General features: G+C 34.0%; 1 protein-coding gene across 1 annotated transcript in view; it reads right to left on the reverse strand.

Moving 5' to 3' along the window:
* Positions 1 to 625: 625 nt before the first annotated feature.
* Positions 626 to 12,855, reverse strand: part of LOC135846458 (protein YIPF5-like) — a 126,265-nt gene continuing 114,035 nt past the window's right edge. Inside the window, exons 3-4 of the mRNA XM_065365556.1 lie at positions 1,634 to 1,815; positions 626 to 997 (exon numbers count right to left, since the gene is read on the reverse strand). Of these exons, the coding sequence (XP_065221628.1) occupies positions 835 to 997; positions 1,634 to 1,815 (345 nt within the window). The 3' untranslated portion in view covers positions 626 to 834. The remainder of the gene's footprint in view (positions 998 to 1,633; positions 1,816 to 12,855) is intronic.

The following is a 12,855-nucleotide window of genomic DNA, read 5'->3' on the forward strand; positions in this document are numbered from 1 at the left end:
AACACTGAATATTATAAGTTAAATCACTTACCTACCAAATCTTCGAAGCAAAGCCATCCTACTCCTCGATATTTAGTTTTAGAAATATGACAAAAACAAAAAAAAAAACGAGATGACACCACCTCACACGACGACGTTCAAATCAATACTGATGGATGTGAGACTTCCTCGCAGCACATGATCATTGCAGTGTTACCATTTATAAAAACTAAATATTTGATCACAACCTCTCACAATGACATTCAATACAATACTGATGGATGTGAGACTTTCTCACAGCACATGATCATTGCAGTGTTACCATTTATAGAAACTAAATATTTGTTGTGTATTTTTTGACTTTTAAGAAAGAAATTCCTGTTAAATAATAATTCATGAATCCATTAGTGAAAATTGAAAAATCAACAGCTCGTTTTTGGAAAAAATGAAAATTTTTTAAAATGCTTTTTTGAAATATCTAAAAATCAACTAGCTCATGACTGGCGGCAGTAGCTTCAAAAACGCCTGACGTGTGCTCAATAAAGTGAGTAAAAATTTTGGCTTTTTTATGCATTAAGGCTCCAGACAATTCAAATCATCGAAGTAAAAGTATTTCAAAAAAAAAAAAAAAAATACAACTTGAAAATCAAAACCATGAAATAAAATTTATTCAATTTTAAACAATAAAGAGATATTATAATGTGCTTATAATTACACAAATTCGTTGACGCCTAAAAGGGCAATAAAACACCCGACAATTATAATATAATAAAACCTTATTTAAAAAACCACAAATTATATCTAAAAATTCTTCTTAAAACAACGTCGACGCGGATGTAAAATTTCCTGGTGCTTTCAAAACACGGTAATCAAAGCGAAAATGGCATAAACCAAGGCGCAGGGATAGGCAACCAGTGGTTGCTGACGTTGCATAGCCAAAGCGGTCACGAACAGTTTGGATGCAGACAAGGAACACCAAAGGATCGCCAAACAACTCAATACTAAGCCAGCAATTCCGCTGAAACAAAAAAAAAAAAAAAAAACAATAGGATTAGCTTTCTTGCGAAGGAAAACTTACACATTCGCTCCAAACAACTCGGCCATAAAATCAAACTTTTTCTTTCGCGATTAAGTAGCAATAAAAATTCGTTGCTGGGTTTAACGTCTTAATTTAGACCATTTTATGACGTTATCTGTATTCGCGATAAAAGACTTTTTAGAACATCAACTTATGATTTATTACAAATTGCATTTTCTTTTCTTTTTTTTTCTTCTTTAGTGTGGTCTCGTCTCAAGTTTTTTCCTTGAGCAACGTAGATGTCAAGTTTGCTTTTTTTTATTCTTCCTTCTCTCTCTCTCTTTTTTTTTTTTTTTTTTTGCTTCAGAGTGGTGTATCTAATACTTGATGATATTATGCAAAGAATTCGAATAAAACTGCTCGTCTACAATTTCTTCTTTTTTTCTTTTTACGAAAAAATTTATTAGTTCGAAGCGTGGACAATTTATCAATCTATACGGACATATTGTGAACAGATAGAGAAGGAGAGGAGGTGCTCAAATCTGATATTAATAACTTGCGTCAAAAAAAAGTATCATCCTGCTGTCTTGACACATAATTAGAAAACTAATATTAAAAATTGCAAATTCAACTCACCGTAACGAATAAACCACGCTAATTCCAGACAAGCCTACCATTGGCAACAGGCAATACCCCATGACTGAGATTACAACTCCCAAAGTGACTCCGGATTGAGCCATCATCGCTAGCAACAGATACATTCCGAGACATCCCAATGTTCCAATACCATAGATGTAATTGAAGTGCACTTTTCCACTCTGCAACAAAACAAGCAAAAAAATATATATGTTGATTAGAATTGCTTAGGTAAATACATCAGAATTGCAAAATAATTGTAATGCATATTGAAAATGACAAAATCATATTTGATGAGAAATTATACTGATTTTACAGCATTCTATTTTTTTTTTCTCATTTAAATCCCCAGTTCCTTCAGAAATATAAAAACTCATATGGTTTCATTATGTTTCTATACCTAACATGCTGTGAACCTAATTTCGCAATACTTGAGAAAGTAATTTACAACGTTGAGTGTTCAATGTTCTTGTGTTTATTTCTTTCTTTCTTCTCTCTTTTACTTAACCTTTCCATATTTTTGTACCAATAGTGGGAATTTCTGCATGAGAAGTACTATTTTCAATTGATAGGAAATTTTATGTACTTTTCCATAAGGTAGGTAACGTACTATACAAAATACAAACTCAACACTTTCATATTAGAACTTTCATAATCAAGATATCAGCTCATTCATTTCAGTAATAGGACACAAGTGCATGAGGCAATGGGATAGCATTGGGTTATCAAAAATACAAAAATTCAGAACCCTTCCTTAAAATACTTTAAAAATCAAAAGAAAGTGGGGAAAACCGATCTCAGAGCTCAGATGTTACATTACACCCCAGTTATAAAATAACCAAACTCTGCTACCATGTTGGTCAAGCTCCAGATCCTGATCCTAGAACTATCCCATCTGCAGTTGACAAAAATATTCCATGTTAAAATAACCATGCTCTGCTACAATGCTGATAAAATTCCAGGAATTCCTTTCAGGACAGATTTAAAATGGAAGGTAAGAAAAATTGATTTCAAACGTCAAGTTGATCCGCGTTAACAAACTACCATACTCTGCTACCATTTTGGCCTGGTTCTGAACTCTTGAGATCCTCGACCCATTCAAGTTCCATGTTGAGATAACTATTGTTCAAGCCCCAGATTGTAATTGTGAAACACAAGGGTAGTATCACTGTGAAATTGTGACTACGCAAGTTGAATGTATGCCGAGTAAACCCAGCTAGGCTATTGTAATTTTGAAAATGATATAATAATCTTATAAGAAAATCAATTTTCAATACAAAAGGTCATCTTCACTTTTCTCCAATCTTCAGCATGCCAAAAAAGCATGAAAAACGTCAAAAACATTTATTGAAATTATATAAAATCACTCAGAAAAGCATTTTAAAAAATCACTAAAAATCATTGAAAAAAAGTAAAATTTCAGAAAAAATGAAGTAATAAAATTAGTCAAAGTAGTGTTTAAAAATTCAAAAAACCCATTAAAATCACCAAAACAGAGATGAGATTTTAGTCAAATTTGACAAAATGCAAAGAAAACTGTATAGAAAATGAAAAAAAATCAAAACATGAAACCAAAAAAAAAAATTACATAAAATTTGAGGAAAAATTGAATGAAAAATATTATTTAAAAATGTAATCAGTAAAAATTAGCTACAGTGAACAAGAACAAGGCTGAAATGAAGTAAAATGTTGAATAATGCATTCAAATTTGTAAACAAAAAAATAGAACTGAATTTCAAAATACATAAAACTTTTATGAAATACTGAAAATCAATATTTTAAAAATTATCTACTAAAAAAAGAATCCATCATTATCAAAAATCACTACAAAAAAAGTTTATTTGAAATCTTGAAAAAATTTCCTAATTAGGCTTAAATCACTAGAAAATTTAACAACGTCCCTTCAAGTACCACAATAAAATACAACCATCTACATGTTTGAAATTGTCATTTTTAAAAAAATTCGTGAAATTCAACTCTAATAAACTCATTTTAAGAATACATCCCAAAAAAAAGTGTGAAATCCCAAGAAAAAACATTTGGAATCACCACAAAAAATTCTCCACTAAATTGAAAAAAATCACTACTTACACAAAAAATTTGTTTGAAATCACTAAATATTTAAAACAACACAAAAAAAAAATTGAAAATTGGAAAAAAAATGAAATTAATCATCAAAAAATCTGCACAGCTAAAATTACTCTAAATCATCACAACTTGACTTTTTTTGTCTGAAAAAAAAAAATGCAAGAGCAATAGTTGTGCCACACCAAAGGTATAATGCATAATGAACTACATATAAAATTTCAATCACCACCGAAGCAAACAAATTTTGGAATACTCCACCACCTAACCCTCACTAACAAAATAACCAATCACAGAGAGCTCATAAGCAACCCTGCCATCAGCCTGTCAGGAAGAAACAAAATAAATTTGAATACACAATACATCTAAAAGGCAATAAATGAGCAATAAAATTTCAACAAAACAAATGTTCCAAAATCTCACAGCAGGTAGTAACAATTCTTACCTCAATAGAATCTCTACAAGATTTACTTCATAATAGGGATTCATTTCAAATTTATAGTAAAATATTTGATCACCATGGGCAGTAAAAACATTTCTCTCAAAATTGTAAAATGTTTTATTGTACCCAAAGTTATTTTTATCTTTCCCATTGTCATTTTGGAAAAATCTCATCTTTGAAATCTTAGAAAATAAGTAAACAAAAAGTATGTGATAAAAATTTTGTAAAATTTGCCAAACATTCAGAAAAAGTGTTGAAAAGCCTTGAAATGATGCAATACTGAAAACACTCACTGAAAGAAGTATCCACAGCTTGTTAAAATGATCTAAAAATACTTGAACAGAATTGAAATAAAAAAAAGTCTCTGCTGACAAGCTATAAAAGTTCCATGATGGAATAACCCCGCTCTGCCACCATTCCTGTTGAGCTTCTTGAAATTATTCAATCTTTGGTTTACTTTTACTGTGGTTGTCTCTTTCAAGACTATGCTCTGCTACCACGTTGAGCTCAAACTCCCCTGACCCAAAGAGCCATATCATCTGCAGTATACTGGGAATTCTATAATATTGAAATAACCACGCTCTGCTACCATGTGGAATAAATGCAGCAAGAAATTCTTGCAAATCCAACGACAATGTAAGTACATAGATATACTCTGCTACAACGTTAATCTCAAGATTTTTCTGATCCTAGAACTATTCTTTCCCACGACAATTCGCCACTAAAATGTGTTTACTCTTTCCCCATCAAAATTCGTTTCAAGATAAGTTTTTTTTTTTTTTTTTGGGGGGGGTGTTTATAATTACAAGATTATTACACCCGTAGGGGGGGGGGTTAGATTTGGTTTGTGAGGTTGATGTGGTACCACAAAAACAAAAACATATCTACTACAAAGAATTTCACCGAGGAAAAAAATTTACAAAACCACTCCATTCCATTTGATACAAACAAGATATCTTAATAATATACTTTCTTCATTATTCATGTTTCGAGACGAAGAGAGAAATATAAAGGGAGAATGAAAATGCAAATTTCAAACGTTTCAATCGAGTCGCAAACGACTACAACAACTACAACACGAGAGAAAAGCTCGTCTAATGAACTCGCTTCGAACACGAAAGCAAGTGTTCGGTATGATCGGGATTATTGTCTTTGTCGAGTTGTAATATGTAAGAGACAGGGAGTACGTCATGTGGTGCATCGTGAAACGTGCTTCCAGTACATGTCATTTATCATAGTCATCTTCTGAGCAGTGTTTCAATATAGGTAGTATCTGTTTTTTTCGCAGCCTTATCGATGCATACACCTTTGCCATTGAGGTGTGAGAGACGGTGACATTTTGTCTCAACATGCTGCCACCTTGTACGAGTATACGAGACAAATTCGTATTAATAATTCAGTGAGAATATACGAAATGAACCCAATGTGATGTTTCAGAGTACCTACATATGTATGAAGGTAGGTAGGTATTCCTTTTCCAAACCTATTGAACTAACTTAGTATAGTACAATTTCTGATCAAAAAATTAGGAAAACAACCGTGTAACCTGAAATAACCACCACTGGATTATAAAATCGAGAAACGAGCAACAACATGAGACATTTCCCTATCGGAACTCCAGCGGAGAATTTTAATAAAAAAGATAGATAACACACTAGTCGAGAAAATAGTGAACAATCTTCAGTAAAAACCACCATCAAACTTACAACCGAGAAAGCTGTGTAACTATATGTTTTGAAACTCGACAAACAACGTACAATTTATTATATCCAGGCTTACCTACCCATCAAGCTTCGCCTACTTTATCAACTCTCAATGACTTTTAGGAAAAAAACGGAATCTGAATAAATAGGCCAAGCTGGCTCAATCTCTCGAAAATTTATTCCAATACGCAAAAAATTGGCACCTAAACGTTCGCAAGGAAAAAGTTTTTGAAACGAAATCTTATCTTATTTGCAACGAGAGGCAGCGACTATCGGAATAAAATAGGGAAACACACACCAAAAAAGAAGGAAAGTTAGCTGAAAAACATGGACTCTAGTGTGACAATTCTACGTTCACTTTCGCTTAATCTTTCAAGCAAAAAAATAAAATAAAACTTGAGAATATAGTAAAAACGTAGTATTCACGTTCGTCACGTGTTGAATTTGGAAACGCTCCCACCGAAGCGATTTATCCTTTTTTTTTGTCTTGTGAAAACAGAACAAATGTAGGTAATAAAGAAGGCGTATGATATTGTGAATTCAATGGATGTTAAAGGACTGGCTACAATCATCATAATGCGAAAAAGATTTGACACACTTTTGCATTTTTCTATAATCATTCAAGGTCAATGACCTTGGGAAAAAGTCAATGTAGGTAGTTCACAATCTGTCCTACCATAACAGACATTTTCTATAATCGTTCAAGGTCAATGACCTTGGGGAAAAGTCGATGTAGGTAGTTTAGAACCTGCCCTACCACAACGAAAAAAATCTCTCCAACACTCTCCACATCCCTTCTGCAAGCCTTAGATGGCGAATTCCAGTCTTGAGATCAACGGTGACCGATTGGGGTAGGTGGGGGGGGGGGGGGGGGTTGGGCGATGACACCAAATCCAACAGCTATTTGAACAGGTCACACAAAAATTCACTTTCTGTCACAAAATGACCAAAAAGTTGTTTTTATTTTTTAATCATTTTTTGTTAAAATTGACATAAGTTTCTCATATTTTTTCTCCAAAATTTCCAAAAAAAAGAGGCCTTTCTTTTGCCTCAAATACTACAGAAAAGTCTTTTTTTTGTAAAAATTTTTAATGAAAAGTATTTTTTATTTTTTTATCAATAATTATTTTTTGTCAAAATTCACAAAAGTTTCAAATATTTTTTCTCCAAAATTCCCCCCCCCAAAAAGGTCCTTCTTTTGCGCCAAATACTGCAGAAAAGTCTTATTTTTTTGCAAACATTTTTAAAAGAGGGTCGCAAGTTTTTCCAAAACTGTGAAAATGGCCTATTTCCTGCCAAAATTGTCAACCAGTTTCAGGTAAGTACTTTTTTTTTGTCAAAATTTAATCAATGTTTTTTGTTTGTCAAAATTGAGAATTTACTTTCTTTTTCTTCCAGAATTCTTATGTTTTTATTGATTTTTTCTACTTTTTTTAAAAATAGGAAAATTTTGACTAGTGTCCCCTTAGGTATCAAAGCAGGAGTTGAGAAGTGCAACCCCCTAAAAGCACATCTAGGTACAGAATCCTCCGAATTTAAAATGCCAGTTTGGTTTAGTGCATAGTCAATTTTGCGTGGAGATACTGTCACTGGGAACCACTTTTCCTCACTATGACATTTCAAAGTTGGCCCCCTCCTCTCCGGTTCAAACAAAAAAAATTCAACTGGGATGATGAAAATTCAAAATTCCGTAAAATTGGAAAATTCTGAGTAGAAGTACATACTTGAAAAAAAAACCTCTCAACACCATCAGCATCAACTAGTGCACCAAGGGAATGATTAAAACAACTTCACATGTAGCTACATTATACTTAGGTGTACTATCATGTTGAATCAACACATTTTGAGAAGAACTCGTACCAGTACCTACGTACATCACACATACCGAAACATAACACGTATACCATTTTTCTTCTCACACTTCGACGACATACGAGCGCTTAATCAATCTCGGAAATTAGCCCGACTAATGAATAATTTATCCGAGCGAAAGGTGTACGAGAGACGACAACAACCATCAACACGCCGAATAGAAATTCTGCCTTTGATTTATACAGATATACTCGAATACACCGAGTTGAACACAAATCAAAGCGAGAGGGAACACTTTGAATATCTACACGTAGGGGACAAATACCTACATTAGACATTATCAAAATCACCTTGCAGAAAAAAAAATGCGTAGCAGTTACACCGCTACGTAAGAGCCAAATTTTCGATTTTTATAAGTAGGTACCATGGGTGCTTCAAGGAAATCGCTCCTCACTTCGCTCGAATTGTCCATCTCCCTTTATTCTGGTAGCTCACCCCTTCGGGGTTCACCTTCGCACAGTATTTCCCCCAACGGTGTCTACAAGGTCGTTGCTCGCTTCGCTCGTATCCATGATCGCACACCTTCCTCCAAAAATCCACTTCTTTGATCCTGGAGAGGGGTCATACGGGGTTGGAAGGTTGAAACAGGCTGAAGGCACTCAAGTCGCAAACTTTTATCGTGTGTCGAAAATATGGGCTCCTTGGTTCAATTTTAGGAATGGGGGGGGGGTCCAAAATTGGAGTAAAATGAGGGGGGTTTCACCTTAAATGAGATGGGGATGACCTTGACCCTTCCCGCTCCACAGGTCAACTCCAGCTCCCTAAAAAGCCCCATTCCCTAAGTTTTATTTTATTTTATTGATAAGAACAGGTTTCAAGTCAAAAATGTAATTACATATAGTTAGGTAAATAATCAAAACCTAGAACCATACAACTCTCTTTTTTCTCTTGAAGAGCTAAATCATTGTCTAAACTACGAGTACAACATTCAAGATCCATCCCCTGGATCTGATGAAATTCACCATCACATGTTAAAGTACGCGTACCTTTCAGACACTGGAAAAGAAGACTTACTTCAGTTATATAACAAAATTTGGACTTTTGATTCCTTCCCAAAAATGTGGAAAACTGCACTGATAAAAACCCAAATCTTGCATCTATTTGTAGTTATCGCCCCATCTCCTTAACTGCAGTTCCTGGGAAAATACTTGAAAAAATGGTTTTTAAACTTCTTCATTGGTATATTGATTCCTCAAACTCTCTTAGCATTTATCAAAGTGGTTTCAGAAAGAAAAGATCTACCCTAGACCACCTCTCTAGTCTCCAAAAAGAAATTAGTTCAGCCTTCCAGAATAAAGAAAGTGTTCTTTCAGTCTTTCTTGATCTTGAAAAGGCATTTGATAAAGCCTGGCGTTATAAAATTCTCCAAAAACTACATTCCATTGGAATTAGAGGACATTTGGCCTACTTTATTCAGAATTTCTTAACAAACCGTACTTTTAGAGTGAGAATTAACGATACATACTCAGAATTTTTTCAAATTGAAAATGGAGTCCCCCAAGGTTCAGTTCTTAGCACAGTCTTATTTATACTTTTGATTGATGACATTTCCAATGTTGTTTCTAGACCAATTTACCTGAGAATCTTTGCTGATGATATAAACATTTCCTTTCGTTCAAATAATATTCAACCAGCTCGCCATGTAATCCAAGAAACCTTTGAAAAAATTGAATCATGTGCAGATTCTAATGGTCTAACCTTCTCTGAGTTAAAAACCCACTGTATACTTTTCACCAAAAAAATAAGATTCCTCCGGATCTCACTCTCAACTTCAAACGACACTCTTTAGAATTCAGAACCACTACTAAATTTCTTGGCTTAACTTTTGATAGAAAACTAAATTGGGCTCCTCATTTCCTAAAAGTAAAATCAGATAATTATCATGAAACGCCCAAATCTGCTGAAAATAATGAAAAATACCAAACATAGTCCATCTCGCACACGCCTACTTCACTCGTATAAATCTCTAATTTGCAGTAAAATTGAGTATGGAATCCCATGTTTTGCAAATATCTCAAATAAAACTTCTAATATCCTAAAAACAATTCAAAATTCAGCCCTAAGGATATGTTTAGGAGCCCTCTATTCCTCTCCAATAGATACCCTTTGTTGTGAAGCAGCAGAATTACCCCCCGATTTTAGAAGAACTCTCATAACAAACAAATTCATCTCAAATGCATCCACCAACCCTTCCCATCCACTCAAAACTCAATTAACCCACCCAACCCCCAACATTTTGATCATAGGGTCATTCCACGTCAATTGGACCAAGAAGTGGTAGGTGGGTTCGCCGATTTTTTTGAAATTTTTCCTGTGGAAAGACCTTTTGAAGGGATGATCAATGGCGCAAATCGCAGCCTTCTAGCCCATTTTCAACGGCAGCCAGGGGGTGTCAAAGTTTTCAGTGAACCTAAAATATCATCAACTTCTGGAGTGGATTACTCGATAACCGCGATACCTACCAAAATGGAACTTTTTCCCATAGTTAGGGGTTTTGGAAGGATTTTTGGTGATATCATAAAAATCAGTGTTGCCACTATTTTTCGTACAAAAAATTAGCTCAAAAAGTTTCAAAACGTAGTTTTCATATCGTTCCGACTCTCAAAAATTCTGAAAAAAATATATTAAGGACAACTTTCCATGTTGAAGAACATATTGAAAAATTGGGATAGTAACATGTTGCAAAATAGTTTTTAAAAAATTTTAAGTTTGCGAAAAAATGCGATTTTTTGATTTAAAACATGAAAAAAAGTTTTGATTGGTAAAGTTGGCCCATTTGACCCCTATTTTTACGTACCTGTTGAAAAATTTGAAAAACCCCTTTCACTCGATGAAATGAACTCATCACAAAAAAATCAAAATTCAAAAAAATTCAATTTTCAACACCAATGCATCAAAAAAAGTTTGAATTTATTCAGTTGTCTTATTTTGACCTCTTTCTGACAAATTTCATGAAAAAGTTGATAAAAATCACACTCACAGCAAAAAAATTAAAATTTGTTTACTTTTTGAATTTTGATTTTTTTTGTGATTAGTTAATTTCACCGAGTGAAGGGATTTTTTCAGTTTTTTCAACAGACACGTAAAAATAGGGGTCAAATGAGTCAACTTTACTAATCAAAACTTTTTTTCATGTTTTAAATCAAAAAATCGCATTTTTTCGCAGAGTTTACATTAATTTTTTTAAATCGACTTTGCGACAAGTTACCATCCCAATTTTTCAATATGTTGTTCAGCATAAACAGTTGTCCATAATATATTTTTTTCAGAATTTTTGAGAGCCGGAACGATATGAAAATTACGTTTTGAAACTTTTTGAGCTAATTTTTTGTACGAAAAAAAGTGGCAACACTGATTTTTATGATATCACCAAAAATCCTTTCAAAACCACTAACTATGGCAAAAAGTTCCATTTTGGTAGGTTTCGCGGTTATCGAGTAATCCACTCCAGAAATTGATGATATTTTAGGTTCACTGAAAATGTTGACACCCCCTGGCTGCCGCTAATAATGGTCTAGAGGGCTGCGATTTGCGCCATTGGTCATCCCTTCGGAAGGTCTTTCCACAGGAAAAATTTCAAAAAAATCGCAGAACCCACCTACCACTTCTTGGTCCAATTGACGTGGAATGACCCCATATAGAAGGACCCATCTAATTTCATAACAATGTTGAATTATCTTAAAATCAATCCTAAGACACTCATCCAACAACCAATATCATACCCCCCTTGGCTTCTCAGGCCTCCTCAAGTCAATACACAACTTATTAACTACCCAAAAAATAGCCACTCTCCACTAGTAATAAAACAAAACTATCTTTGAACTTTAATCAGAATACAAAAAATTCAATCTCTGCTTTACAGATGGATCAAAAATACCAACACTTCATTCGGGGTATGCCTACTCTATTAATGATAAAATTTCAAATTTTAAAATCCATAACTGCTCTTCAATCTACACTGCCAAACTCGCAGCTATTTTCTACTGCCTCTGTGATATATTTACTAATTCAGAGTGATTCCCTCAGCTCACTAACTGCTATCCAAAATCTATTTTCCGACCACCCCCTAATTCAAAATATTTATAAAACTCTATTTGATTTACAAACTTCAAATTCTCCATCCAGTTTATGTATGTACCCAGCCATGTTGGAATCGCAGGAAATGAAATTGTAGATAAAAATGCAAAATCCGCCACTACTCTTTCGCTTCTCACATGTATCACAGCTAACGACCTTAAATCTATCCTCACCCAAAACACACTTAAAAAATGGCAAAACTTTTGGTCCCTCCTAACATCAAACAAGCTCTTTCACCACAAAAAAACTACTCTGCTTTGGAAAAACCTATCTCAACTAAATAGACTCGAAGAAATCATTATAACCAGATTGAGAATTGGCCACACAAAAATCACCCACAATCACCTCTATGAAAAGGCCCCAAAACCCACATGCTAGTTCTGCACGTCAGAACTTAGGTATATCTGCCCAACACTTACTATTTCGCTGTCCCTCCTTACATCAGCACAGACTATGCCTACAAATTGATGAAAGATCCCTATTCATACCAGATGACCCTTGCGAAATAAAAAAATTCTTAGACCCAATTAAAAAACTTGACCTTAGCAACTCGATTTAAATCTCACACGACGGGTGTAATAATCAAGTAATTACAAACACCCAAAAAAATAAAATAAAATAAAATATTTATTTGTAAAATCTGACACACCAAATATCGTCTGGTTTATCTTGAAAAGTCGAGAAATATCAAAATTTTCGACCGTCCTCCCACCTGTTCCTCCCAAAGTCGGACCTACCGCAATAGCCATAATTTTTAAACAAAAATTTGACTAAAAAAAAAGTAGATACTACGACTATGAAGCCGAATCGAGAATCAAATTGCCCAACTAATACCTACATAAAGACACACAACTTCTCCCATATACCTCTAAATACAGAAAAAAAAAGGGCACAGCAGCACAACACAAGGATGAAGAAGCGATGAGATGGGGAATTATCGAATAGGCTTATTTACGCGTTAAAATGTAAATTTCTTCTTTATCAGGTTTTGCACTCTTGTAAGGTGGATTAGCTTCGTTGAAAGATGCTATCTGTTTCGCAAA

Source organism: Planococcus citri, chromosome 5 (genome assembly GCF_950023065.1).
Source record: "Planococcus citri chromosome 5, ihPlaCitr1.1, whole genome shotgun sequence".
NCBI classification, from domain to species: domain Eukaryota; kingdom Metazoa; phylum Arthropoda; class Insecta; order Hemiptera; family Pseudococcidae; genus Planococcus; species Planococcus citri.